This window comes from Staurois parvus, unplaced genomic scaffold (genome assembly GCF_062004578.1).
Source record: "Staurois parvus isolate SC_StPar_1 unplaced genomic scaffold, SC_StPar_1.0 ptg000022l, whole genome shotgun sequence".
Classification (NCBI taxonomy): Eukaryota; Metazoa; Chordata; class Amphibia; order Anura; family Ranidae; genus Staurois; species Staurois parvus.
The window spans coordinates 3,431,840-3,459,093 of record NW_028317818.1 but is presented as its reverse complement, the minus strand read 5'-3'; the positions used below and the strand labels follow the sequence as shown (position 1 = coordinate 3,459,093).

General features: G+C 41.4%; 1 protein-coding gene across 2 annotated transcripts in view; it reads left to right on the top strand.

Annotated features, from left to right (window-relative positions):
* The window catches only part of GTF3C1 (general transcription factor IIIC subunit 1), a 199,708-nt gene that overhangs the window by 96,456 nt on the left and 75,998 nt on the right, over positions 1-27,254 (top strand). For both annotated transcript variants that reach the window (XM_089691990.1, XM_089691993.1), the window contains 3 exons: positions 7,741-7,873; positions 18,593-18,728; positions 24,207-24,285. In XM_089691990.1, the coding sequence (XP_089548116.1) occupies positions 7,741-7,873; positions 18,593-18,728; positions 24,207-24,285 (348 nt within the window). The remainder of the gene's footprint in view (positions 1-7,740; positions 7,874-18,592; positions 18,729-24,206; positions 24,286-27,254) is intronic.

The following is a 27,254-nucleotide window of genomic DNA, read 5'->3' as shown; positions in this document are numbered from 1 at the left end:
CACAACATAAATACGGTTTGTATCCATACTGTATATTTTGGAGGAAAACATTTGTAAAATACAATGAGGGGAATGTATCAAAACATACATAGAATAGTTAGTATGTGGAGCAGCATGGCAACATATCAGTGTCTATCTTTCATTTTCAATTAATCCTTTATAAATTACCTCCTTCACCCCTCTTTCGTACTGCCATTTTTTTTTCTTTAATGGTGTGTGTGCAGATGTGCCACCAGTCTCTTCCAGGCATTTAGGAGCTGGCAGTACAATTTCCTCTAGATTTACCAAAATTGAAGAATAGGAGGACCCACCTATCTTTCCATTCACTCTGTGTCCAATCAGGCAGGCCCTTGCACTACAACAGGGGTGTCCAACCCACAACTTGCAGGTCGCATGTGGCCCCAGAAAGTTTAGCATGTTACCCAGGCCCATCTGGAGGGACGCTGAGAATGCCTTGCAAACATTGCAGATGTGGCAGCCTACATTGACATGCCATGCAAATTCATGCTGGAAGGGATGCCATGCAAACATAGTTGATGGGTGCAGTGTGTGTGTGCTAAAGAGGTTAGCTGGTGAGCTGCTTTCTGTGTCTTACTGGTTTTATGTCCTAAATCTACATACCTGGAAGTCATGAACTTTTCTATGGAGCACACCATGGGGCAAAGGGAAGGCCTTGTTCTAAAAAATATTTTCTAAAAAGAAAGCTTTTATTTTTCTGCAGCAGAGGTACATTAAGGGCCAATTCACACCAGTGCATTTTAGCGCAGCTTTAAAATGCAGATGAACGGAAGGACATCTAAAAAACAATTCCCAATGTTACATATTCACAAGATAATGTTGCGTTGTGTTGCCCTAAAATGCAAAATGTATGTCAATGGACGTCAAAATGTATGTCAATGGACGTCAGCGCACTTTAAAACATGACTAAAATGGATGGAAATGTACATGCATTTTAGCGCAAGTCAGTGTGAATTGGCCCTATTAGTACTGTATATTGGTATATAGGGGAGCTGGAAATTAGAAAAAAAGATTAACTTTGCTCTTAAAGTAAGACGTAACAACTGACAAAACAGAACTAAACCCGCTGATTTAACAATTACATTCAGGGCACACCTCTGGTGATAACGGTTACTGTTACCAGCGTGCTTATGTCATCTCTCATGCAAACTATCAAGCTATCAAGTGGTTGGTGTCATAGCTGATCGCATGTGCAGCACCATGTCAACTGCAAATCCTACAGAAGCTAAAATGGCACCTTCCTTGGCTGCAAAGGATAGGAGTGTTTGATGCCTTTTTTTTTTTTTTAAATTAAGACCTTGCAGTAAAAACTCAAGGTCCACCTAATATATTAAGGAGCCTTCTCTGGTCACAGATAACTTTACAGTACAAAAAAACAAATAAAAGATAAAAACTGTAAGGAAGATACAGTAGTTAATATGTGTTACCTCTGTCTTTTGCCCCTTGTGGTCTCAGAGGACACCGAGTATGTGTATCATAAATTATAGAGACAACACAATCCTGCTTGGTACTGTTATATTCAGCATTACCAGTTTTCACCTTTTTTTTTTTGTTTGTTATTTTTTTGTTTGTTTTTTTACCTAAATCTGCTGTTTGTGATGAAGAGGGGGACCTGATGTATTAAGAAGACCTTGCATTTTGCATCAAGGTCTGTCTTAACATTGCGTCACAGTGCATTTGTCATTGACAATGCCCTTGGCTACACTAATATATTTTGTTTAGTATGGTTATGGAGGGTAGTAGAATGTTAAAGCTGAATCACAATAAGATTTTAAGTATAACGATCGTTTTAAAGCATCTCTAAATTCAAGAATATATATTTAACATTGCAGTTTATGAATCCCTAGCAAGTGACTGCATTCATTTTCTTTTTATCAGTTTTTTCCTTTTTTTTTTTTTTTTTTTTCCACCTGGTGATCTTGCCAGTAACACAATTTCTCCCTAGGGGTGGCAGTGCTCACTGTACTGTTTCTATGGGGATGCAGCTTTGTCACCCTAGGACAGGACTACAAACACCTTCCCCTATCCATATAGGAAGGAATTCTGTAGCTGTAAGAGAGAGCTGGAAAATGTAACTGATAAAAGTGAATGACAGGTACAGAGCACAGGAAGTTATCAGCTGGCAAGATCAGCAGATTTTTTCTGGGACTCCAACAGCCCAACCCAGAAATCTAAAAAGCTCAGCGGTTTTCAGGCCTCATAATTTATAAGTCTTAATGTTGCAACCCCCAGACCAATTGCTGTGGCTGATAAAAAATTAAGCCTGATGATGTTTAGGGAAACCTATCACTTCCCAAGAATTCCCTGAACAGCATTGGCTGAGTATAGCTAAGCTGTAACAATTATAATAAACTAAGGGGGTAAACTCAGAGGGGAATCCGTAAAAGCTTTTTCCTGCTACACTGAGTGGTGCTGTCTCTGCAGAGTAAAAAAAAAACACTCTCTGTTGAAGGTCTTAATAAAAAGAAAAAAAAGTAACAATGAAATAAGAGACTAAAAGAGCTACAAACTGGAATTTCATACTCTGACTCTACCACACATTATGCTCTGCAACTTGTCGCCTCCTCTGCTATGTAAATGGCTCTGCTTTCTGCAGTCCCAACAGCTTTTGAATCAAGAGGTTATTATCCCTGTACCACATTGCAAATGCCACTTTTAATGTTTTCACTTGAGCTTCTTCCCAGTTCCTATTCTAGGTCTAAAAACTCTGTTTCTTCAGCTTCAAAAGCTTCACACACATGGCAAATGCCAAGTCAGTCATTGCCTCCATCCTTCCTGGCTTCCTTAGACATATGGGATGACTATCTGTATATTCCCACTTTGGCCTAGTCACAGCCTCCTTGGTTTCTTCCACTGGTTTTGGCTCTGCTACATTCATGGAAAGTCATGTTGTGGAGTACCTGGAACAGTCCTGAACATCTTGGTGAATGGTACTTGGTTAGCCGAAGCTCATCTCCCAATCAACATTGTAGAACTCAGAATACAGTTGACTGTGGCTTGTATCAATTATCAAAAGAAGCAGACTTGATCTTCTCAAGGGCAGAATTTTTTGTTCCAACCCTGTCCACTGTCCATATTTAAGTCATGGAAAATTGCCAGCCCGTCAGTCATCAGCGTCTTGATCCGTGGGAATGGACTCTGCCATAGATGAGGAATGCCAGGTGAGGACCTCTTGGCATGCACAATAAACAACAGGTTGAGGGGTTCCCTGGCATTTGCAGTGGACGCTCTGAAGTGTCGTGGGATCAGTTCAACCAAATCTCAGATCTATGCTTTCCATCACTCCAGATTTTTTCCTCTCCTACTGCAGAATAAAGAAGGGCATTCTGCTGACCCTCATGCACTGAATTGGCCTTGGAGGACATAGTATTCTGACAGCCTCTGGCAGATGCTCCATGGGCTCTTCTGGGTAGTTCAGCCCTCCTGCCCCAAGGTTAAGTGTTTCTGCTTCTCAGTCAGTGGCTTGACTGAGCTTATCTCAGTCTGGATTAAAAGTTAACCTTGAGTACTATTTAAGGGATAAATTTCCACCTTGGCCAGTCTGTTTTGGAGACCTTTGGCCTCTCACTCAATAATTAGGCCTCTCAGAGAGTAGCTTATATCTCTCCTCCTGTCTGTTCCGCTGTGTCCACTTGGGATGTCAGTCTTGTTCTCTTGACCTTCAAAAGCCACCCTTCAAACCTATCGGTGATATTTCCTTGTCTGATCACACCTGTACGATGGCTTTTTTTGTGGATATCGCCTCCAAATTAGCGGCCCTATCCTGTACAGCACCTAAGTGTTGTGCAAGGACTGGGTTGTATTGAGACCTAAAGCATTTTTTTCCCTGAAGAGAGTCTCTTCCTTCTACCTTCATCAGGATAATATCGTTCCTTCCTGAATTCCTCCAAAACATCATAGAGGAATTTTTCTTCACTATACAAGTTTTCCTGCCAGTTGCTGTTAGTGCAGCTTAGCAGCAGGGAGTGGACAGATGCTGTTAGAAGTTCATCAATACAGAAAAATGTTACATCCAAGAACTCCAAATCTCCAAAGGGTCTTGTGACAAAACATTTTCAAGATGGTACTGGTGACAATGTGATCACGAAGAAAACCCAGGAGAGCATCACGCCAAAAAAACCGATTGTGGGCTACGAAACATGTTACCACCCATCATGTTTTGACGTCAATTTGTCCCGACGTCACTTCCGATTCTGGTCCTAGTGCTGGCTTGCGTTCCAGTGCGGCTATATTTTCTACTGGAGGAAGTTACAGCCTGTTATACGGACTTAATCTGCATCTCTATTCCACCTGTCCTGCAGAGCTGTTTTAAGGATACATCTCATCCATCCATGCACCCGCTGTCCATTGAGATTTGCCATCAAATAAGGACTGATGATATGCCCATTTACTCTCATCCTTAGGAGTGTTTTTTTTAACCCTTTCCTTTGCTTGTTTTTAATTAAATTGATACATTTAGAACAAACCTTCTGTTTGTGTATTGTTAAAATTTGTCTTCACTGTCTGGACGTGGTACACGCAGTAAGAGTTTACCTGCTTTTAACAAGTTGGATTCCCGGTTCATGAAGTTTTCCACATGGCTCTCCCAGCCTCTCACTCCACCATTACTAGGTGGATCAAACAAGTTATCATTAAAGTGTTTCTAAACCCAGGATCCTGCATTCACTATATCTGGTCTCCCACAGTACACAGAACATGGAAATGCAATTATGTTAGTAAATATAAACTGCTAAATACCTTTTCTCATCAGCAGTTAGAGCTGTCTTGTGACTTCTATCACTGTTCAGCATTGCACTGATTAAAGCTTCTTGTAGGAGGAGTTTTCATTCTGCTCTAGGAGTATGCAGGACCCCTGACCTTTGTCTGGACAGTGCTGATTGGCCCTGTGCTAATCGCATGCGCACTCCCAAGAAAAATGAAAAAAAAAACCTTTCTAACAATACACACCAACCTAGGCATGTGCAGAGTGACTCCACATGATATATCTTATCAGGAGATAACAGGGGGACACTGGAAGGAGGGGAGGATCAGAGAAGTCAGGATATAACAGCGTCTTTACACAATGCAGAGGATCAACCCCTTAGGTTCCACAGCGAGTATACTAAGCATGCTTTGCTGCATATACAGACTGATTTTACTGTTGTAGGTTTAGTAACACTTTAAGGTTTATATTGTGAAGTATAGGGTTCCTCCCTTCCCTGGTAAAGCACATTCTACCAGATCTGTGTGTCATGGGCTTTTCAGCATTCGGTATCAGTTTCTGAGATCTGCAAGGCTGCCACTTGGGTCTGTCCACACTTTTCAAGTAGTCGTAAACTCACAGCCTTATTTAGTTTAGCACATTAAGTACAATAAAATAATAATTCCCCAGTTAAACATCGTACCCAAGCATTTGCAGTTTTACAACTTTCACTGCTGAATCATCTAGCAACTTGGCTGCATCATAGTCACTGCAGCTTTTGCAGCCTGTGGATTGTTTGACTCCTTGGCTGCTCCTTGGGTGATTGCACCCAGACCCCGTGGTGTAAATGACTAATAATTGATATCACTATTAGTGTTACTATGGAAACAGGAGTGCGCCAGTGCCACACAAACCTCCAATCCATCCAAATTTTCCGCAGCAACTTGGTTAATCCAGAGAGTAGCATTTGTTGGATTCCAGAACAGATTACAAAATCCAACAGTATATTTATTAATTTAATACAGTGATTAGAAGCCTTCAGAGTCCCATTCAAAGTACTCAGTCCTTTTCTGTCATGGCAATCACTTCACCCATCCAGCATATATGTCATTCTGTATTCTGCACCTTGGTAGCATCCATGAATGAAATGATTTATACTATTCTAGAACTGTCCTTTCATAGTACTGCATCAGCAATCAAAATCTTTCCTTCATATACAGCTTCTTCTCATGGACCTAAATGTAGAACAATCTGATTGGTTGGTTCTACCAGCACCTTTGATCTTATGTGTGACAAATTTCTTCTTGCCCTAGAACAGTTACAGGCATATATTTCATTTGAAGTTGTTCACATACTTCCTGTATTGTTTAAGGCATTCTTTACCACGCTTAATTAGGTAAACAACTTACACTTTGAAAATGCTATTTACCATAAACAAGTACCCTATAAAAACCGAAGACCCCTTTCATTTCTAATTATCATCATTGGATACTTTTTGTATTGTTTACGGCCAACTTGTGTTATTTATCACCCTTAAACAGGTAAAAATTTACCCTTTGAAAATGAAATTTACCAAAAACAAGGACATAAACATTTAACTCATCCCCTAAATCTTTAGGACCCCTTTAATCAGACAACATGCATGTTATAATCCTTGTAGATTTGCAGGTAAGCTCCTTTAAAATGTTTAATTGGATAACTAAGCCTAAATAGGTTAGCCCACAATACCAAGGGTAAAGTATTTGCCTTTGCATAGCCTTTCAATGTGTAAAGTGCAGCTTATCTGGTTAATTATGAATATATACACTTAATGTACAAACAAGAAATCGTGCTGACCCATATGTGAGCACAAGGAATCTTCATCTGCTGAGGGGACGCCCATGAGGATAGAGTGTTGACCTGGAGGATGCCCATTTCCCCTAGCAGGGACCATTAAGACCTACATGCCTTTTTGACTCTTTCTGTGGTTAAAGAGTTCACTAACTCTAGTAAGAGTTTCCCTTATACAAAGAGGTGGTGGTGCACTTAAAGGTGTCTTGGTGTCCAAAATATCAACCGATTGGATAATTCAAGATTCTTTTCACTTACTCATTCCTTATTTTGGGGCAATTCACATCACTGTTATTTGCTCCTGGGGCTGTTTCTTTTCAATAAGTGTACACTAGCACTAGATTTATTTTTTATGTTCTGTCATTTACAATGTTTAATAAATTTTTCTAGCGTGGCACTTTAGGTTTATTTTTATATATACACTTACTGTATGTACAGATGCAGTGCCAGACTGTAATGCTGCTTCTGCACTGGATCCTGTTGTGGTTGTTCCTTGGCATCCAGTGCATAGAGGGGAGGTTACTACAGAATGCTGCACAGGTCTACAGCCATGGTCTACCTGGTGCAGAGCCCAAACTTGAAAACCCCTGTGTAGGTATGCCCTTCCCACAGGGGTATTCCTAGTTTCAGCTATGAAGCAGCCAAGTTGATAGAAAGTTCAGTAGATTGAAAAAGTATAAAGTCATGGTAAGCAGGTAAGCTTCTCTCAGCAGAGGGAAGGGATCCAGCATCTAAGAATATTAGCAAAAATTGAGGTTAGCTGGGGGTGGAAGTGGTTATATGCGGAATGTCTCAGCAGCTATTTTGTCCATTGTTCAGTCACTTGATGTTAGCTGCATATAACTCAGTGGTAAAGAGTAAATCTGAAAATGGGGTTTTTGACTTACCAGTGTAGCAAAACATCAGCTAGCCTGAACCCGACACAGCACTAGTGATAGTTATTCTTTTATTACCCTAATCCTGCAACAGGCTTATTAAAGTTACAGTGGGAGAATACTGCATATAATATTGTATGACATTTTAACAGTTTAGTAAAACAAACATTTAATGTAGTCACATTTTTTCTTCTATCAATTTTATTATTAATGCTCTGTTAGAGATTTCCCAGTTTTACACCGTTTTCTAAAAAATCAGTCTGTGTTTAAAACCCCCTGGCAATACTGGGCTTATTTTCAATATCTATAATCTGTATGATTTGTTTTATTTTATAGGAGTTGTACGCAACCCTCGTGGAAAGAAAACTAACACATCAGAACATGATAATATGCCAGGACAAGATATGGATGCAGAGTCTGAAGAAAGACAGAATCTGGAGAGAAAGTGCAACATTCTAGAGAGTGTTATGTATGTTCCATGTTTTCTATCAAACTTTAATCAAAAAATGCCAGATTTTATTGTTTCTCTCAAATTTGACAGTGAAGTGATTTTTTTGGCAGTCGCGTATCCCTCTTTTTTTATGTTGCAGCATAATTGCAAATAGAAGAAGAGTGTCAATAAGTGTTTACTGTAATTCAGTCGGATCAGCTACTTCTCATGTTAATGTTTTTACCCGGGGTTGTAATTATAAGGCTCCATGCACACCGGGCGTCTTAATAACGCTGGTAACGTTAGCTGTTTAAAGTCACATTAAAAAAGTGGGTTTTTCAGTGTTTTTTTACCATTTTTGCATTAGTGTTTGACCGTGTTTTTTTTGCTCAAAAAAAGTAAAATAAAACGCCAGTTTCTCTAGAAACCCACTAGTTCTGGGGGGTTTTTATAGCCAAAAAACACCCCTGCCAAAAAACGCTGATTACAGTCTATGTGTGCATGGACACATAGGATAACATGCTGGGAGTTTACTGGCTGTAAGAAAAAAAAAAAACGTCAAAAGCCAAAAACAGCAGTTGTAAAAACATCCAGTGTGCATGAGGAATTATAATGTATGAACAAATGTTATTGTGAAACGCTTCACTTTACAATTTTATGAGAGAATTCTTCTATTTAATCTCTATGGACCATCACACCTTTGTAGGAGTGGTAATGCAGGCACATTAGTGTGAAGGGGCCCTTATAGTTTTCCTTTAAAAACACTGTGAACTGCAGCGCATTAAAGTAATCCAGCCACATTAGAAGAAATTTCCAATTGAAATGCATTTTTATGAAGTAAAATTCACATGTTTTACTTGTGCCCATGTGTTTTCCCATTAACCGTTTCGCTGGCAGGTCCATACAGTGTACGGACCTACAGCATTGCTTCCAGCTGGCCAGGTCTGTACACCGTACAGACATGACATTCCTCACATTCCTACTTTTGTTACAAACTACCGTATGGACCTGGTATTCCTTACTTCAGTGATCATGAATTTATAGCAGAAATGATCATCAGTCTTTGCTGAATAAAATAATAGCTCCAATTAGCAGCTAACAAGCACTTAACTTAAAATATGACCCCCTACCCACCGCCACTGCTGTGCCTCTCACCCCCTGCCTTTTCCCTTTCACATCTCCTCCCTAGCTTCTAAGCTGCAACACCTCCCCCCCTTGCTGGCCCCTTCTGCCCCCTAATCTGTGCCCCCCAGCACCAATGCCAAAGCATCATACATACTAGGGGGAGTAAAACTTGGGGAATCAATGGTGGAGAAGGATCTGAGAGTTCTGGTAGATCACAAGCTTAATGCCATTGCCAAGCTGCGGTTTCTAAAGCGAGCAAAATCCTCTCTTGTATTAAAAGAGGTATAGACTCCAGAGAGAGAGTGATATCCTTTTACCCCTGTACAAATCCTTAATAATACCTCATCTAGAATATGCAGTTCAGTTTTGGGCACCAGTTCACAAAAAGAACATTGGGGAACTGGAGAAAGTACAGAGAAGGACAACCAAACTGATAAGAGGTATGGAGGAGCTCAGCTATGAGGAAAGATTAGAGGAGCTGAATTTATTCACTCTTGAAAAGAGGAGATTAAGGGGGGATATTACAAACATGTATAAATACATCAGTGGTTCATATAGTGAACTCGGTGCAGAGAGAGAGAGAGAGAGAGAGAAGATTTCATCATTTCCTGTACCTGTGTAAGTGTAAACACAGGTACAGGAAGATCCCTGATAGGACAGGGATCTATCATCCGATTAAGGCCGAACATCACTGACCTAAATCGGTTGATTGATCCCTTGGGGATCAAATCACGGCACCAGCGTGTCGCCGAGAGTGCGCTCGTGCCCCCCTGGCCACGAACACCACGGGATCGCAAGTCACGTATATATATGTGACTTGCGCACCCGTGCCGCCCTGTAGCAGTATTTCTGCTATAGGGCGGTCAGGAAGCAGTTAGAAAAGGCCTGGATTCTTTCCTAGATACACATAATATAACTGGATACTAACATTTATAGGTAAAGTCAATCCAGGGAATATCAGATTGCCTCTCGGGGGATCAGGAAGGTTTTTTTTCCCTGAAGGAGCAAAGTGAATCATGCTTTGCTGTTTTTTTTTTCCTTCCTCTTGATCAACTGTGGGTGTAGGATTATAACTTTTTTTTTATGGTTGAACTGGATGGACTTTTGTCTTTTTTTTCAGCCAGGTTAACTATGTAATTTACTATGTAATCCTTTGTGGCTGCCATGCAGTTAATAGCTTCCCTCCTCTGCCCCTGCCGCCGGTAATTGCATGGGAGCCACAGCTACTGCTGTGACTCCCCCGGCCTCCCCCATCCGCCATGGCACCCCCATTCCCCCACCGAGTCAGTGCTGCTAGCCGGCTCTCCTTCCTCACCCTCCCACTGGCTGCAGTGCTGACAGCTGTCAGGATGGATAGCGGAGGCGAGGAGGGAGAACACAGCTGTGACTCCCACTTCAGTGCAAACCCCCCTCCCATGCTAGCTAGTTCTCCCTCCTCACCCTCTCACCGGCTGCAGAGCTTGCAGCTGTCCAGATGGAAAGCGGGAATGAGGAGGGAAAGCTGGCTGTAGCCAGCGGCCCGTGTTTAACAAAAAAAAGACGCATGCACCTTTTCCTAATCGCATCCACAGGGAAACCGTATGATCTTTTTGACCATGCATTTCCTGCATCCGCGATCACGCTGTGGGCTGGGCATGGGTGTGCCATTCAGAATGAGCAGGAGCAGTGCGTTTATGCTGTGGGTGCGGGAACAGGTGTCTAAACAGCGTCTAAATCTCCCGAGGCTACTGGCAGGAAGTGAGGAAGTGATGTGACACCTCCTCACCACCTCTTTTAACTCCATTTTTGCAGACAAATGCACCACAACTGCATGCATTGCATCACAGCTCCAGCGTGTAAACACCCCTTTCTGCTGCCTACTGCAGCTTAAGGGGGGTGGTTGGTGGGAAGTAGAATTAGAGCTCAACCGCACATATTTGCAGGGCCATGTTTTAGCTGCACAGTGATGCGCACGTGTATTCCCATGCAGGCAGTACCATTGGTATCAATTGGGACACAGCCACTGCTCCCAACTTGACATCCATGTGAATGCATGTCCCTGAACTCACACTGTCTGCTTGTGGGGCCATGCATCTATACCCACACGAATGTCAGATCCGTCCTTGCATCCGCTGCTTCCCAACTAATTAACACAAATACTCCTGCGCTTGGGGGTGAACTCGATGTAGCTATGGATCCGTTATGGAGATCCTGGATGTTACGAGCCTTGCTGCCCTCAAAGGACAGGGGGAGTCCAAAACACTAGATGCACAGAAAACAAACAGAGGGCACACCAACCTAGTGCATTACTTAAATGACATTTATTGATAAAAGTAGCAGATGGTGATGTACTCGCAAGAGACAATGGTATAAAAGTTCATCATAAAAAACAGCAATGTCAGATCCACCTGATACGGTAATTTCCACAGGAACACTGGACCTCTGATAAGCTAACGCGTTTCGGGGACTTGCTCCTTCCTCAGAGCCTGCGTGCACAGTCCCTTATTTTGAATTCATTAATCAGCTCTTCTGTTTCGGATTCTTCAAACAACTGTTTACTGTCTTTTGCTATAACATTAGAAACTGTGCATCCAGAGCTGTGTATCCTTGGTAATACCTTGTAACTGCAGCTGGAACCCATGTTGTGTGGACAGCATGTAATATTGTTTTTGGCACTGGATACTGCCTGGGCACTCACCTTGGTATGAAGTTCAATGAGTGTGGTCAGTTGCAGAGTGCTACACAGGTCCAAGGGGGCCGTGGTAAATTCCTATAATTTCTGGAACCATAATATAAACCAACAACATGAAAAGGGAAGACCGTTTCATCCTGGTCAGAAACCTATTTAAAAGTCCCCTGAATAGTATTCCCTATTACAATATTATCAGCAAAACGGGAATGTTTTTAAAAGAGAAGTAGGGCTTTTTTTTTTCCCTATTTATACTTACCTAGGTTGATGCAACATCAGTCCGATGCTGCGTCTGCCCCCTGCCAGGTCTAAGGGTGATAACTCAGCGATCACATGACTGCTGATTGCTGAGTTCTCCTCTCTGCTCTGAGCAGAGAGTGGGACTGTCAGTCAACACTGTCTGCTCAGCCCCCCCAGCACTCACTGGAACGCTCGGCTGTGGAGGGGGAGGGAGCGACTGGCTCAGGCTCTCAGCGCTTCACTGAGAGACTGAGCCAAATGCTGCTCCAGACTCTTGGGTGGATCCCGACTTTGAAGTCGGGATCCTTCCCCAGCCTGGACCGGCTGAGTGGCGTCAGCCGGCAGCGGACTTCAGCCCGCTGTCAGCTGAAAACAAGTCACAGGCGTGCAGAACGAACTGCATTTCTGTGATCCACAGGAGAAATACAGCCAAAAAATTATATTTTTTAATGAATCAGATACCAATAACTTAATTTGAATGCATTTGGAGCCGTCCTGCTTGCATCATGTTTGTTTTGTGCTGCTGAGTGCTATGGAGTCCCGTAAGAGTCTACTCTGTATTCACATTGGAGCTAAAATTTTATGTGTACACTCACACACTCACTCACACTCTGCATGGGGTCTGGGAGGCTTTGGAACACTCTTCACTAATTATTTAGCAGTCCTATACCCTTATCCCCTAGTATTCTGACACCCCACTTTGATAGTGCGCTGACAATTTCTGTTGTGAATCTTTTCCTTTCTGAAAGATTCAAAGTCTAATCACCGAAATTTCCTTCCAAAACTTTTTGTCACCTCTGGGATTCCTTTTGGCCCTGCAGATATCTGAGAATAGGCATAATTGGAGTCTACATTTACTAGTGCATCAACACTTCCCTCACTTGCTGTAGTTTCTATTACTTGGTCCTGCCAGGGGCGTGGCTTCACACACCTAGCACGCATCTCACACTTCCTGGCTGCATTCTCAGGACCTCCCTTGTGGCATGTTTTAATGACTTCCTGTTATTTCAGGAGCTGTTTGCTATTTATGATGAGAACAGTATGGGCTTTGGAAGGATTCAGGAGAATACTGGAACTTCTGAGATTGTCTCAGGACCCATCTAACTGTTTGGAGGATTAGGAGCTTGTCCTAGATTAAGCTTAAGCTGTATGTTTCTTCTCCAAGCAAACAATTGAGTACTGTCCGTGATACTTTTTTTATTTGCACTAACATACAATTTTGAGGACAAGCTTTCGGGGTATGTCCCCTTCTTCAAGGTCTAAGCAGTACTATTAAAAATCACAAAGTTTAAGCAGAATGTTAGAATGGATTGAGAGAAAAAAAAAAAAAAGGGCTACAGATAAGATACATCAAAAGTGAGGGGGGGAGGGGGGATACAACACTCACACAGAGGGGGTCAAGTTTTAGCTAATAGATAGTCATAAAGCTGTCGGATAGTGGTTGAGGAATCCCATGTCCAAATTAAGACCGTTATCTTTAGTGTCAAATAGAATTATCATTCTTAGTTCAAATGTTTTTCTTTCCTGGATGGATTTAAATTTTCCTTTCAGAACTAAAATATTGAGGTCTTCCATATTGTGGCCTGGTTGTGAGAAATGGTGTCCTACAGGTGTGCAGAGGTCATCTTCTTTATGTTCCTTGATGGTATGTCTGTGTAAATTCATCCGTGTTTGCAACCTCTGTCCTGTTTCACCAACATAAGATCCTTTGCTGCATTTTCTGCACTGGATAAGGTATACAACATTACTGGAGGTGCAGCTGTATGATCCGGAGATATTGAAGATCCCTTTTGAGTGTCTGACACTTTTTGATGGGTTGATTTGGTTGCACAGCTTGCAGCGTTTCTTATTGCAGGGTTTGCTTCCATTATTTGTGGCATCATAATCAGAAGGAAGTTTCCTACTGATTAGTTTATTTCTGAGGTTGGGGGGTTGTCTGAAAGCCAGTATTGGGGGTTGCTGGAATATTTCTTTCAGAGTTCCATCCTCTGTTATGATGGGTTGTAAATCTTTGATTATTTTTCTCATCCCTTCTAGTGCTGGGTTGTATGTAGTTACTAGAGGTACACGGTTGTTTGTTTTTTTCTCTTTGTACTGAAGCAGATTTTCCCTTCGGGTTCTCAAGGCTGTGTTTATGCTGGTGTTGATAGTTTTGTCCTTGTAACCTTTCTTATGGAAGGCGTCTGCTAGTGTCCCAAGATGTTTATCTCTGTCTCTTGGGTCAGAACATACTCGGTGGTATCTGATGGCCTGACTGTGTATGATGGCACGTTTCGTGTGTTGGGGGTGGAAGCTAGAACTGTGGAGGTAGTTGCATCTGTCAGTGGGTTTCCTGTATATTGAGGTGTGAAGCGTATCATCCCTGATGTATACTGTGGTGTCTAGGAAGTTGACCTGTGTGTTTGAGTATTCCATTTTTAGTTTGATTGATGGATGAAAAGTGTTCATCAATGAGTAAAATTGTTTTAGATTTTCTTCACCTTCCGTCCATATGATGAAAATATCATCAATATAGCGAAAGTATCTGTATGATACTTTCGCTATATTGATGATATTTTCATCATATGGACGGAAGGTGAAGAAAATCTAAAACAATTTTACTCATTGATGAACACTTTTCATCCATCAATCAAACTAAAAATGGAATACTCAAACACACAGGTCAACTTCCTAGACACCACAGTATACATCAGGGATGATACGCTTCACACCTCAATATACAGGAAACCCACTGACAGATGCAACTACCTCCACAGTTCTAGCTTCCACCCCCAACACACGAAACGTGCCATCATACACAGTCAGGCCATCAGATACCACCGAGTATGTTCTGACCCAAGAGACAGAGATAAACATCTTGGGACACTAGCAGACGCCTTCCATAAGAAAGGTTACAAGGACAAAACTATCAACACCAGCATAAACACAGCCTTGAGAACCCGAAGGGAAAATCTGCTTCAGTACAAAGAGAAAAAAACAAACAACCGTGTACCTCTAGTAACTACATACAACCCAGCACTAGAAGGGATAAGAAAAATAATCAAAGATTTACAACCCATCATAACAGAGGATGGAACTCTGAAAGAAATATTCCAGCAACCCCCAATACTGGCTTTCAGACAACCCCCCAACCTCAGAAATAAACTAATCAGTAGGAAACTTCCTTCTGATTATGATGCCACAAATAATGGAAGCAAACCCTGCAATAAGAAACGCTGCAAGCTGTGCAACCAAATCAATCCATCAAAAAGTGTCAGACACTCAAAAGGGATCTTCAATATCTCCGGATCATACAGCTGCACCTCCAGTAATGTTGTATACCTTATCCAGTGCAGAAAATGCAGCAAAGGATCTTATGTTGGTGAAACAGGACAGAGGTTGCAAACACGGATGAATTTACACAGACATACCATCAAGGAACATAAAGAAGATGACCTCTGCACACCTGTAGGACACCATTTCTCACAACCAGGCCACAATATGGAAGACCTCAATATTTTAGTTCTGAAAGGAAAATTTAAATCCATCCAGGAAAGAAAAACATTTGAACTAAGAATGATAATTCTATTTGACACTAAAGATAACGGTCTTAATTTGGACATGGGATTCCTCAACCACTATCCGACAGCTTTATGACTATCTATTAGCTAAAACTTGACCCCCTCTGTGTGAGTGTTGTATCCCCCCTCCCCCCCTCACTTTTGATGTATCTTATCTGTGCCCTTTTTTTTTTTTTTTTCTCTCAATCCATTCTAACATTCTGCTTAAACTTTGTGATTTTTAATAGTACTGCTTAGACCTTGAAGAAGGGGACATACCCCGAAAGCTTGTCCTCAAAATTGTATGTTAGTGCAAATAAAAAAAGTATCACGGACAGTACTCAATTGTTTCTGTCGCAAATGCACTAATACGGCTACAATCACCTTCTCCAAGCAAAAATTCCAATGCTCTGCTTCTGAAATTGACCTCTGTGGTCCAGGAGCCATCTTACTTTGCAACTGGCATGATGGTCTAGGGCCCTTTAAGGATATTTGGCTATATTCCAGCCCTTGCACATGCTATCTGTTTTTCCTGGGACTCTGGTTCAATCCTTATCGAGCTGACTCATCTCTCCCTGAGGACCAGTTTTCTTTGGTCTGCTGGCTAGGTATATAGCTCTGGTGTTGGGGTGCTCCTTCCTGAGTTACTGAAAGATTCTTATGGCAAGTGCCAGGCTAGAAAGAGGGTCTTGACACCCTTGGTGTAAGGGTCAACTTGGTCATAGGAGCTATCTCCTTTCCCACTCAACATTCAGGTAAAATGAGCACTATGCTTGTCCCTGCAGCAACGGGCTATTTGGCTAGAGTGTCATCCTTTCTAAATTCAGTTAGAGGACAGCACAACTGAAGCATACTTCTACCACTGGGGTGAAACCAGTGGTTTTGCCGTCGCAAGGACAGTAAGGGGTTTCTTTCCTGGGTTGAATTCACTCTCCAACCTTGCCCCGGCTATTTCCTTTCCAAGAGTGAATGATGGGAAGGTTCCTTCTGCAGACAGAACCCAGAGTGTGAGATTGGATCTTTGGTGTTCCGGGCCCTTTTTTGCAGGGGAGGTACGCCGGATGTAGAGTATTGGTCACTGGAGTCGACTGACGCATTGGTCAGATTTGCCTCCAAGTACAGGATCCACTATTTGGGCAGTGAATGTTCTGGTGACTTTATGACATTAGTACAGTTTGCTCTTCACGTTTGCTAGCTTTCAGCCTCAACCTCGTCTGATCAGCTGAGCGGAGATGGAGGGCATTTCTGTATTTCTCATAGTACCAGTTTGGCCCAGGCAACTTTCTTTTGAACGTCCTTTCACAGATATTCTGTTTTTTTATTTCATATACCTATTTACTATCCAGCTCATGGTTGTGAAGCCTACTTGCTGGGCTATTACAACTCAGGTCTTGGAGACAGGGTTTTCACTGAGTTGGTGTTCTTATGTGGTGAATGTTGGGTGGTTTATGTTCTGAAGATTCTACCATCACTTGACAGAGGTTGTTCCTTTTTTTTTTAAGGAAGAATTACTCTGTGATTAAGTTCCTGACCTCTTTACAGTCATGTTTGTATCAACAAAGTTCTGACACAGATATCTTGGTGCTTTCTCTGGCCTTCCATTCTTTGTCAAGGCTTTTTGTTATAAGTTATATTGTTTGTAGTTCCTCTGCTACACTCTCTTGTAACTTAATTGGATTGGTTTGGTTCTCTCAGTGCCCCTGCTCCTTTGAACCTATTCTGTATATTCCTCTATTTTGAGCTTGCGGCCTTGGCCTATAGACCCTCTGTAGGCTTATGTAAGGATCTATTGGTGTTGAAGCCTAGAACCTCTTTCCTTGCTTTCATGGTTTAGGCATCTTACCTCAACCAGAACATGATTCCTTGTTTTTCAGTCACAGCTCCAGTGCCTAAGAAACATATTTCTCTTTGTTATATACATGTGGTTCCTTGCAACTGTTGCTCAGTTAAATGTCTGACTCGTTCCAAGCTACTTAATAGAGGCCTCTGGGCCTTAACAAAATATATTTGGGTGAACCTGGCCTTTGTATTTTACTCAGGGAAGGGACCTCTCCTATAGGGTAGCTTTCATATTCTGTTCGCAGCTGGCACATCTCACAGAAGACTTGCTCTATTCTGCCTTGGGAGAATTTTTTTTTTTCTCACCCATCAGTAGACTCTGCTTTGGCATGTCCCAATGGTCAAAGAGCTCATATGTACTTGTTCAGTGAACAGAAGGGCACTGCAACCTCCCTTCTGGTTGTTCTGTATGTACCGCTCATGGCTAACTTGGCTTCCTCTAGCAGATGGTGGGGGATTTTCCCCCATCAGGGGACATACCTAGGCCCTGCTTTTATTTTTTGCCTTGCGTCCTACACCTGAAGTTGGCACTATAACCCCACGGTCAGAAATCAAGATCTCAGCTGTGCCCTTCACTCAGGTAAAAGGATTTTATAGTGCATCTACTATCTCTTTGTGGCTCAGACAGACTGTCTTCTAAGCTCATAGTTTCTCTCTTTCCTGTCAAGACGCACCCTGATACATTTGTGCGTGCTTCTGGCGCTTTTCAGCATCAATTGTCTGTTTCCCAGTTTTACAAGGCTGTAAAACTGTTTTACAGTTTTACCTGATCTTCTATTCACACATTTTCTGTGTACTCCAGGTGGATTTTTTGACCTTATCTGTTGCCAGTTTCGGCCATAAGGTCCTTCAGGCGGCTCTTGAGTTGCTGGCAGTCCCCAGTTTTCTGTTATTCTTCCTGGGGCCTATTAGTGGTTTTTCTCTGTTTTGTCCACCCTTTAGTTGCACTGCATTTAGATATCACTAAGGTTGAAGACTAGAAAGAAAACTGGATTTTTGTACTGCTCATAAAACCCTTTTCTTGAATTCCACCACTCTGTGTTTATGATCATTCTTTCGGTACTACTACTCAATGGATACTAAGAAGAAGATTTTAAATAGAGTACAAAATCCTGTTAACTCCCTGTTATCTCTTGCATATCAGAAAAACAAAACCATTTAAGCTCAGAGAGGGAGTGCCAATGTGGACATATTAATGGCATTTTAAAATTTCTAAGTTATTGGGAACTGTGGGTGATGTGCTTAGGTAGGCATACAGTAGTATTAGTCCTATCCCATTTCCTTTATAAAAGTTTTGTTTAATGAAAACTTAGACTGGGAGAATAATTGATGCATTTTATATTGAAGGGGAAGCAAAGAAGTGGTAGATGATGGATCGATTCCTGGAGATGGACTGGGAGCTGGTGGCCTTGACTCAAGTTTCTATAGCCATTTAAAACGAAACTGGATCTGGATAAGCTACATTGTCAATAACCACAGAAAGGTTGGTGTTTTTTGCTTTTAAGGCTTGTTATTGACAAAATTTCTATATTCTCATATGAATTTTTTATTTTGTTGGTAATTTAAAACAATGTAGTTTAATGCTATGTTTTTGTTAGAGCTCTAATGAAAAAAAACAAAGCATCTGAAATCATACACAGCAGCAGCTTGATAATATACCATGTGTTAGTGTAGCTTACAATAATAAATAACCTATTTCTTCAAAAAAGATTTTTTTTTAAGCTGGCAGGGGTATGCAACTAAGGAGGGGGGTGGTATTGGTCTGGGTGAGAAGCATAGGTTTAAGAATCTGTGTTAATTAGGAGTGGAAGAAGAATGGAGAAGTGGATAAAAGATTATAGCAACAAAGCTAATTAGCAGGAATAAAAGGAGGTATGTGAGAAGAAAAGTGTGTATTTAAAGTCCAAATGACATTACAGATAAAAATATTCATTCAGATAGACAATTTACTAACAACCCCTGTTTTAATAATGTTACCTCTTGTTTTCCGTTACTGCAGCTGTGCAAATATGACTTTGTAGTTCAGTAGGCACCAGAGTTCTACATAGTGTACTCGATATACAGCAATCAGTAACCAAACTGGTTTGACATACCCCCACTTCTTCTGCAGTACAAGTCTGTGTTAGGATGCTTGTGATTAGTGGTGTAACTCTTACCCAGCTATACCGGCATAGAATATTGGAGTGAGGAACAAGGAAGCTCTTTCAGTCACAAATCATAACCTGCAGGTCCATAAAAAGTTAAAAAGGTATGAGATATTATTTTGATTTAAGCCCAACTCACCCCATTTTTTGTAATGTGAGATAGAGTGGGAAAGGGCCAGAACAATTGTCAGGTCTAATTTTGTCCAAATCGTATCTGGGCAAATTTCCCCTCATCTTGTTAAAGGGGTAGGAAGAGATAGGAAAGCTCAACAACAAGAACATATTTATAGTAGAGTTGAAAAACTGAACCTGTGTGTTTGTCTGTACCTTCCTATTCTAATAGCCCCCACCCTCTATTTTGTATCCTGGTTTGATAGGGATATTACATGTGATACAAAAGGTAGTTACTGTGGAGCGATGAGTTGATGTATATTTTAAAAGTTCAGTTTTTAGGCAGTGGCAGAGTAGGCATTCCTAAAATGGTGCGATTTCAGGAATTGTTTAAAGGTGGTCAAAGAAGAGGTAGCCAGAAATATTGAGGCAGGAAGTTCCAGAAAATCGAAGGTATGCTAGAGTCCTGGTGGTGAGCATGAAAAGAAGTTATGAGGGAGCTGGAAAATAAGAGGCCTTGGGAAGAGAGGAGAGAATGGTCTGGATAATATTTTGAGACCAGGTTGGTGAAGAGGATCGAGGCAGAGTTGTGGATGGCATTGTATGTTGTTGTTTTGAATTTTAAGCGTTGGGCTTGTGGAAAAAAGTGGACTAATTGACTGAGAGGGGTGGCGGACATTGAGCGGTTGGTAAGGCAATTAAGTCTAACAACAGCATTTATGATGAGCTTACATGGGGCTAGCCTCTGTAGAGGAGGCAGGCCAACAAGGAGGGAGTGAGATAACAAGTGCGAGAAAAAGTATCTTGATGGTGTCATTAGTTTAGAAGGGGCGAAATTAGGATATTTTTTGGAGGTCAAAACTGAATTTTGAGAATTGCGCAAAATGCCTCCTTGCAGTACCCCCCTTCTCCATCCACTGCAAGGGTTAAATGCCTGTCATTTCTAAGGGGACATGAAAAGGATGTATTACTTGCCTTACCCCCCGCTCCAGCACTATCCTCATCTTTTGGTGCTCTGAGCTGTGGGTAGTTCCTCGGGGTCATCACTTACAGTGAAAGGTTTTTCTGTTTCAATATATTTATTAAATTTTTCAGAGCAACATAACAGGCTCACGATTCACCCAGAGCTAAACAATCACATAAAAAAGCTGATATAAGTCAGCAATGTGTGGTGACAAGTCAGCATAGTGCTAACCATAACCAAGGAGGACTAGTAGGAAAATCAAAAACAATGATACTATCATCGCCCAGTTGTCCTCTATACAGTAGTAATTCCCAATGGTGAGTATCAGCCTGAAAAGGGGAAAGAAGGAAGGACACAGATTGAAAAAGGAACAAAGAGAAATGTAGGGGAAAAGAGAGGAACAGGAGAGAGCGGAATAGTCGGAGAAGGAAAGATATCACGGACCCAGCAGTGCAAGGCTATTAACGCTACCTTGTATGTAGAGAAGATTGGAGTGTGACCGTGGCATTAGCCCGGTCACACAGATCAGGGGGATTTTCCATATTCTGGCAACCCTGGACTTACCGACCAGGTTAACCTTGCAGGGCCCACTGCAAGGTTACATTTGCCTAATACTTGGATTTCAGCTTTAAGGCAAAATATTTAGATAGTGATTGGGCATGGGGCTTGAAATGGAGTCTATGATTACAACTAGCATCCTGACATGAGAGGTACTGGTAGTTGTGCTATTGATCCTGGAGGTGTCAGAGGAGGGGGCATGAGGTAGAAAAAATATTATGAGCTCAATTTTGGAAATACTGTTTTTTAGAGCGTGGTGTGACACCCATACTGTTGTCAGTTAATAATTAGTAATGCATGAGGAGACTGAAGGGATACGTTGTGAAGCATAGAGATGTATTTGTGTGTCGTCCGTATAGAGATGGATCTGGAAACAATGGGGGGCAATCAACTGACCAAGGGAGGAAGTGGAAATATAGAGAATAGAAAAGTGGAAAAAGCGTAACATTGCCGCGCTAAACCATATAGTAAATGTGTAATGAAAAAATATTGGATAATAAGAAAATGCAATAATACATTTTTATTATCTAATACTTTTTTATCACACATTTACTAGATGATTTAATGCTGCACTATTACACTTTGTAATTTTGAGTAAATTTGGGGGGGTATTGAGTGCACAGCAGGTGAAAGGGGGTTAGGGAGTAGTATAGTATATACCAATGTTTTTCACCTGAGAATAGAAAGGGTCTGAGAACAACCTTGGGGGACCCCTACAGAAAGAGAATGAGGAGAGGTGGAGATGGAGGTGTAGGTGATACTGAAGAAGTGCTTTGATAGATAGGAGGAGAAGCAGGAAACGGCAGACTTTTGGCTGCTAACTGAGGGAAGTTTTTTTTGAGGGTGGTGAACTGTATCAAAGCAGCAGAAAGGGTTAATAGTATGAGATATAGAGAGTAGTGACCCTTGATTTTAGCAGTTAGTAAGTCATTAAGGAGTTTTGGAAGGGCAACTCTGTGGAGTGTTGTGGGGGTGAAAGTCATGCTTTAAGTGATTGAGAAGGTTATTCGAGAGGTAGACGTTCAGACAGTTGTAGAGCAGATATTTTAGAAGTTTGGAGGTAAGTGGGAGAAGAGATCGGCCCTAAAGCAGAACTAGACCCATTGTTTTAACGGTTTCCCAAAACAGTTACAGTCGAGGCATGCCATGAATGACTATTGTCACTGTTGCTTGCATTCTTAACTGAACTGTCAAGCCATTAAATAGCTGGAGTCATAACTGATCACATGTGCACCGCATGCACCATGGCAACTGCAGACAAAACAAATGCTAAGATGGCAGCTTCCTTGGCTGTAAAGGATGGCGGGGTTTGGTTATATGGACTGGTGTGGTCCAGTGAGGGCTTTTTAAATATAGAGCTGTTTGTACTTAGAGAAGAACTATAGGCAAAACTTTTTTCCATCTTGGATTGAGTAAGGGAAGGTTATAACCCCTGTCAGATTTTATTTTTGACATCTATGTTCCATTAGGGGAGTTGTACTTCCTATCGTACTGTATAACCAAAACAGAAAATGAGAATAAATTCCTGCAAATTAAGGGAATCCCTTGTGCCCCCTCTGGTCACCAGACCTAGTGTCCCCACTGAAACATTTCCCCTCTATTACTTTTTTGAGGACAACCCAAAATGTACTATCATTTACATTCACTTTCAATGATGATGGTAAACAGGACAAATAGGGTGAATCTCCCAAAGGGGAACACAGACAGCAATAAAAACTGACAGGTGTTCTAATCACTCTCCAGTGGTGATCAATCCAGTAAATACAAAGGGCCTCAAGTGTAGCCCCCAACATGTCCAAGAGGCCACAGAATAGAATTTTTATGACACAGGAATGTAGTAATTGGTGCTACTACAGTGATTGATGCAATAGTCCTGATTCGCATGACACTTACTATACCACATACCTGTGCAGGACTTTATTTATCCACACTAGTATGCACAGGTGTTCTGAACATCTGCATGTGGGCAGTTCCATTGATTTCAATTGGGACACAAAAGCTGCATGGACACAGCAGCTGTGTCCCAATATGACATCCCTATGGATGTAGGTGCATGTCCATGAACGCAGACAGCATGAGTTTGGGGACACGCACCTGCATGCACATGGGTGACGTACTGGGAAACAGCAGCTGTGTCCAAATTGACATCAGTGGGACTGCCTGCACGGGGATGCATGAATTCCTGTATTCCCTGTGTGGGTAAACATGCTCCTGAGTGAGTTCCCCTCTGCATAGTAACCACAAGGGATTGCTCACTTAGCCCTGCCTCCATTCAAAGAGCTCCTTGTATTTTTTTTTTAAATAAATATTGTTAATCCTCTGATTGGATGAGGTGGAGATTGTGATCTTACTACCCCTCAAGTCCACCCCCACGCAATAAGAGATTAAAAATAAATACAAGGTGTTCAGTGAATGGGGCCAGTGCTGAGCAAGCACCCCCTTGTGGTTACTATGCAGAAGGGAAACCACTCATCACTGGACCCAGAAGATTGCTATCACTGTAGCAGTGTCAATTTTTGTACAGTGATTGACAGCTTGTAAAAGTGGCCTTCAAATATGCATACTTACATTGGTCCATAACTATGCAAAAAAAACTTATCTGCAGTATTAGGCCATTCATAGTACATGAACTCACGTTTTTTTTTCTGTTTTATGTCCTTATCAGCACTTCACTAGCTTCTTATTTCCAGTTGTAGGGCAGGATGACATCCCCTGCAAGGTTCTATGCTCACCCCCTGATGAATGTGATCAGGGCTCTGCAGCAGGCTGACTCCCTGCTGCTCCGGGACAGTGAAGCCTGTGAAAGGTTTTGTGGAAACCCGTTCATAGCCAGCTACTTGCGATAGTCAGCCACCGGCACTGAGGGGGAAATGTAGGAGTGGGTTGGTAATAAGGCTCACTCTAGGAATGTTTACTCCCATGGTTTGTATGGTATTATATCGGCGCCACATACAGTATTCAGCATATGCAGCTAGCACTGTGATGCTGGTGCATAGGGTTTTTATTACCTGGTGCCCAACGTTCAGGAGCTTGCTGGTTGGGCTTTAAACAATAGCCAGAGTTGAGTTTTTAAAACCCTCTTCTTTTTTATTTGCTGCTCGTTCTGGACAAAAATTAGTCTTTGTAACATGTTGGAGAGATTTTTTTTTTGTATAAGATTAATTCTTACTTTTTTTTCTTCCAGACTAAATACGCACAACAAGGCTTTACTCTAAGACTTCAGACCTTTCTGAACAAGCCTATTTTACTGCTTGGCGCAAAGGGTAATGTTACATTCTATATTTTTCTTTTCATTCTAGTCAGACCTATTGTAAAGCATTGGAAAGAAGCAAGTGTAGTCAAAGCTGATGTGTACACTTGGTCATTTAAGGGTTCATTCACAATGGTGGATTTTGGCAAACAATGTAAATTGTTTGCATTTTTCACTTAGAAGGAATGCTTTGTGGTACATATCACAATGATACTTGGATACTCCTTTCTGGTTTTCTTGGACTTCGTTATACACATTTTCTTGGACTTAGTTACACATTCCCTGGACTTGTTTTCCACATTTGCTTTTGTCCTCTATATTTTTTGGAGCTTGCTTTGTTTATATGTTATTTATATTGTGTTTATATTTTGTTTTTATGTCGCAGCACATATTTCACACACACTTGAATGATTTATAAATAAATTTGGTGTTTGCAGCTTATTTGTTGAAATGTAGTATTCGCAGATTATATATATTATACATTTTAGAGTTGGCACAGAAAGATAAATTGTGAAATCCTTCTATAATGATCCCTGTTTTGGTATTAGTTGTTTTGGGTAGGTTTTTTTTATCTCACTTTGGAGATATTTTCTCTTATTTCCTGTTGTGAAGGAAAAACTGTGTCCACAAAAAATAGAAAACCTGATAGTAGTCTTAAAGGAAAGTTCAACTTTCTCAACATTTTACACCCATATTTAGGATGTAACATGTTAAGCATCCACCACCTCAGCCCCCAATTCACCTCCCTGTGACAGCGGGCAGGGAACCTTATCCCCACATTGCTGCGTCATTCAGTCACAGAGTTCTGTGAATGAATGCCTACAAATACTGATAACTATTGCGGCTGGTGGCTTGTAGTGCTCAATGAACTGCGAGGGTGCTGGTGAATTCTCTCATAGTCCGTTGAGCTTCCTGGACTTCAATGACTGCCTGCCCATATCGGACATACAGGCAGACAGCATACTGACAGTCTGCAAGAGCTTGACACTGCACCCAAGATGTGCCTTTTTTTATTATTTATTTTTCCTTTTTTAAGGTGAACTTATCATTTACTTATCCCCCACTCTATAGAAAAAAAATGGCTTTACTATATATATTATGTTATGCATTTACAGGAACAATTTTAATAGAAATTTTATAGGCAGATTGTAGGTTGCGTATGACATTTGTTTTAAGTAAACTCCTGTGCTTTTACTGTAAGTTATTGTTATGCAGTGCTTTACAATTTGAAGGGGGACAGTACAATTACAATACAGAAGTAATAGGAGGGCCTTGCTTATGGAGTTTACAATCTAAAGGGAGGGGGAGGTGGTACAAAAAGTAATAGCTGCAGGGATTGATCTGATGGAGGTGGCTCAAGTACAGTTCTTAGGTGGAGGTCGGGTAAGCTTCCCTGAATAAATGAGTTTTAAAGGATCACCTAAAGGCAGGCAGGGTAGGAGCTGACCGGGCATACTCAGGACAGACAAAATAAATATCACAATATGGATGAAGCGCTCTGCTATAATAGTGCTATATGCAATAACAAAATATTATACACACATATACAAGTGCCTAGTGCCCAAATAATATATGTATAAAAATCATATATAAAAATTAATATAGAACCAATCTGCCCCCAAGTGGTTAAACTGGTAATTCATGTGCACACACAACTAAATAAAAAGTGACCAGGTGCTCCAATACATAAATATATAAATAAATAATGTCTTCATAAATATAATAAAATCACAATAAATAATCTAAAAAAAGTGCCAAGTGTTTAAATAACAATCAATATACATATAGTATAATTATGTGCAAAAAAAATGCTATCACTCTTCTGTGACAAAATATAAGTGCTTCTTCATTCAAATGGTGTTCAAACCAAAGTGCCACTCCAGTGAATCAATCCTAAATATCCAGAGTGCCTCCTCACCTCCAACATTCGACCCCTAGAGGTCACAAATCATTTATTTAAATGATACTCCGAAAACGACACCAGGATATAGCTTGCCCCACGATTCAGAGTCTCAATATATAAGATGCCTCAGCCATATGCCCATGGACCATGGAAGATTTAAACACAAAGAGAGATCTCCATAGCGCAATATGTAGTTTTATTTAGGTAAAAAACACAGATGGAACACTCACATGCTTTTAGAGATATACCTAAAAGCATGTGAGTGTTCCATCTGGTCTTGTATATTGTGGTTAGTATTTTGAATTTTATATAATGGGGTAGGAGAAGTCAGTGAAGAGTTTGGCAGAGAGGGGCAGCAGTCACGGATAATAAGGTTTATTAGTCTAGCAGCCGCATTCATGATAGACTGAAGGGGGGATAGCCTGTGTAAGGGAGGCTATTGAGGGGGGAGTTGCAGTAGTCAAGGTGTGAAATAACTAAGGAGTGAATAAGTTGTTTTGTGGTGCCATTAGTCAGGAAGGGGCACATTCTGGAAATGTTGTGGAGGTTGAGGTGGCAAGATTTATCCAGTGATTGGATGTGAGGGCTGAAGGAGAGATCAGAGTCTTGGATTACACCTAGCACCCTGACACAATTGGAGGGACCAGTGGTTGTGCCGTTGATCTCAATGGTAAAGTCATGGGGAGGGTATCAGGGAGGAGGAAATATTACAAGCTCACTTTTAGAAAGATTGAGTTTGAGCAAGTGGTGTGACATCTATACTGAAATGTCGCTCAGTAAATTTTTGATATGTGAGAAGATTGAGGGGGTGAGTTGAGGAGTCGAGTGATAGATCTGGGTGTCATCAGCATAGAGGTGGTATCGAAAGTCATGGGAGGCTATCAACTGACCTGGGGAAGAGGTATAGAGAGAGAAGAGAAGGGGCCCAAGGACAGAGCCTTGGGGTATCCCAACAGAAATAGAAAGAAGAGTGGAGGATATGGTGTTGTATGTGACACTGAAAGTGTACTGAAATAGGTAGGAGGAGAATCGGGAAAGATCAGAGTCATTGAGGCCAAGGGAGTGGGGATTGTAGAGGA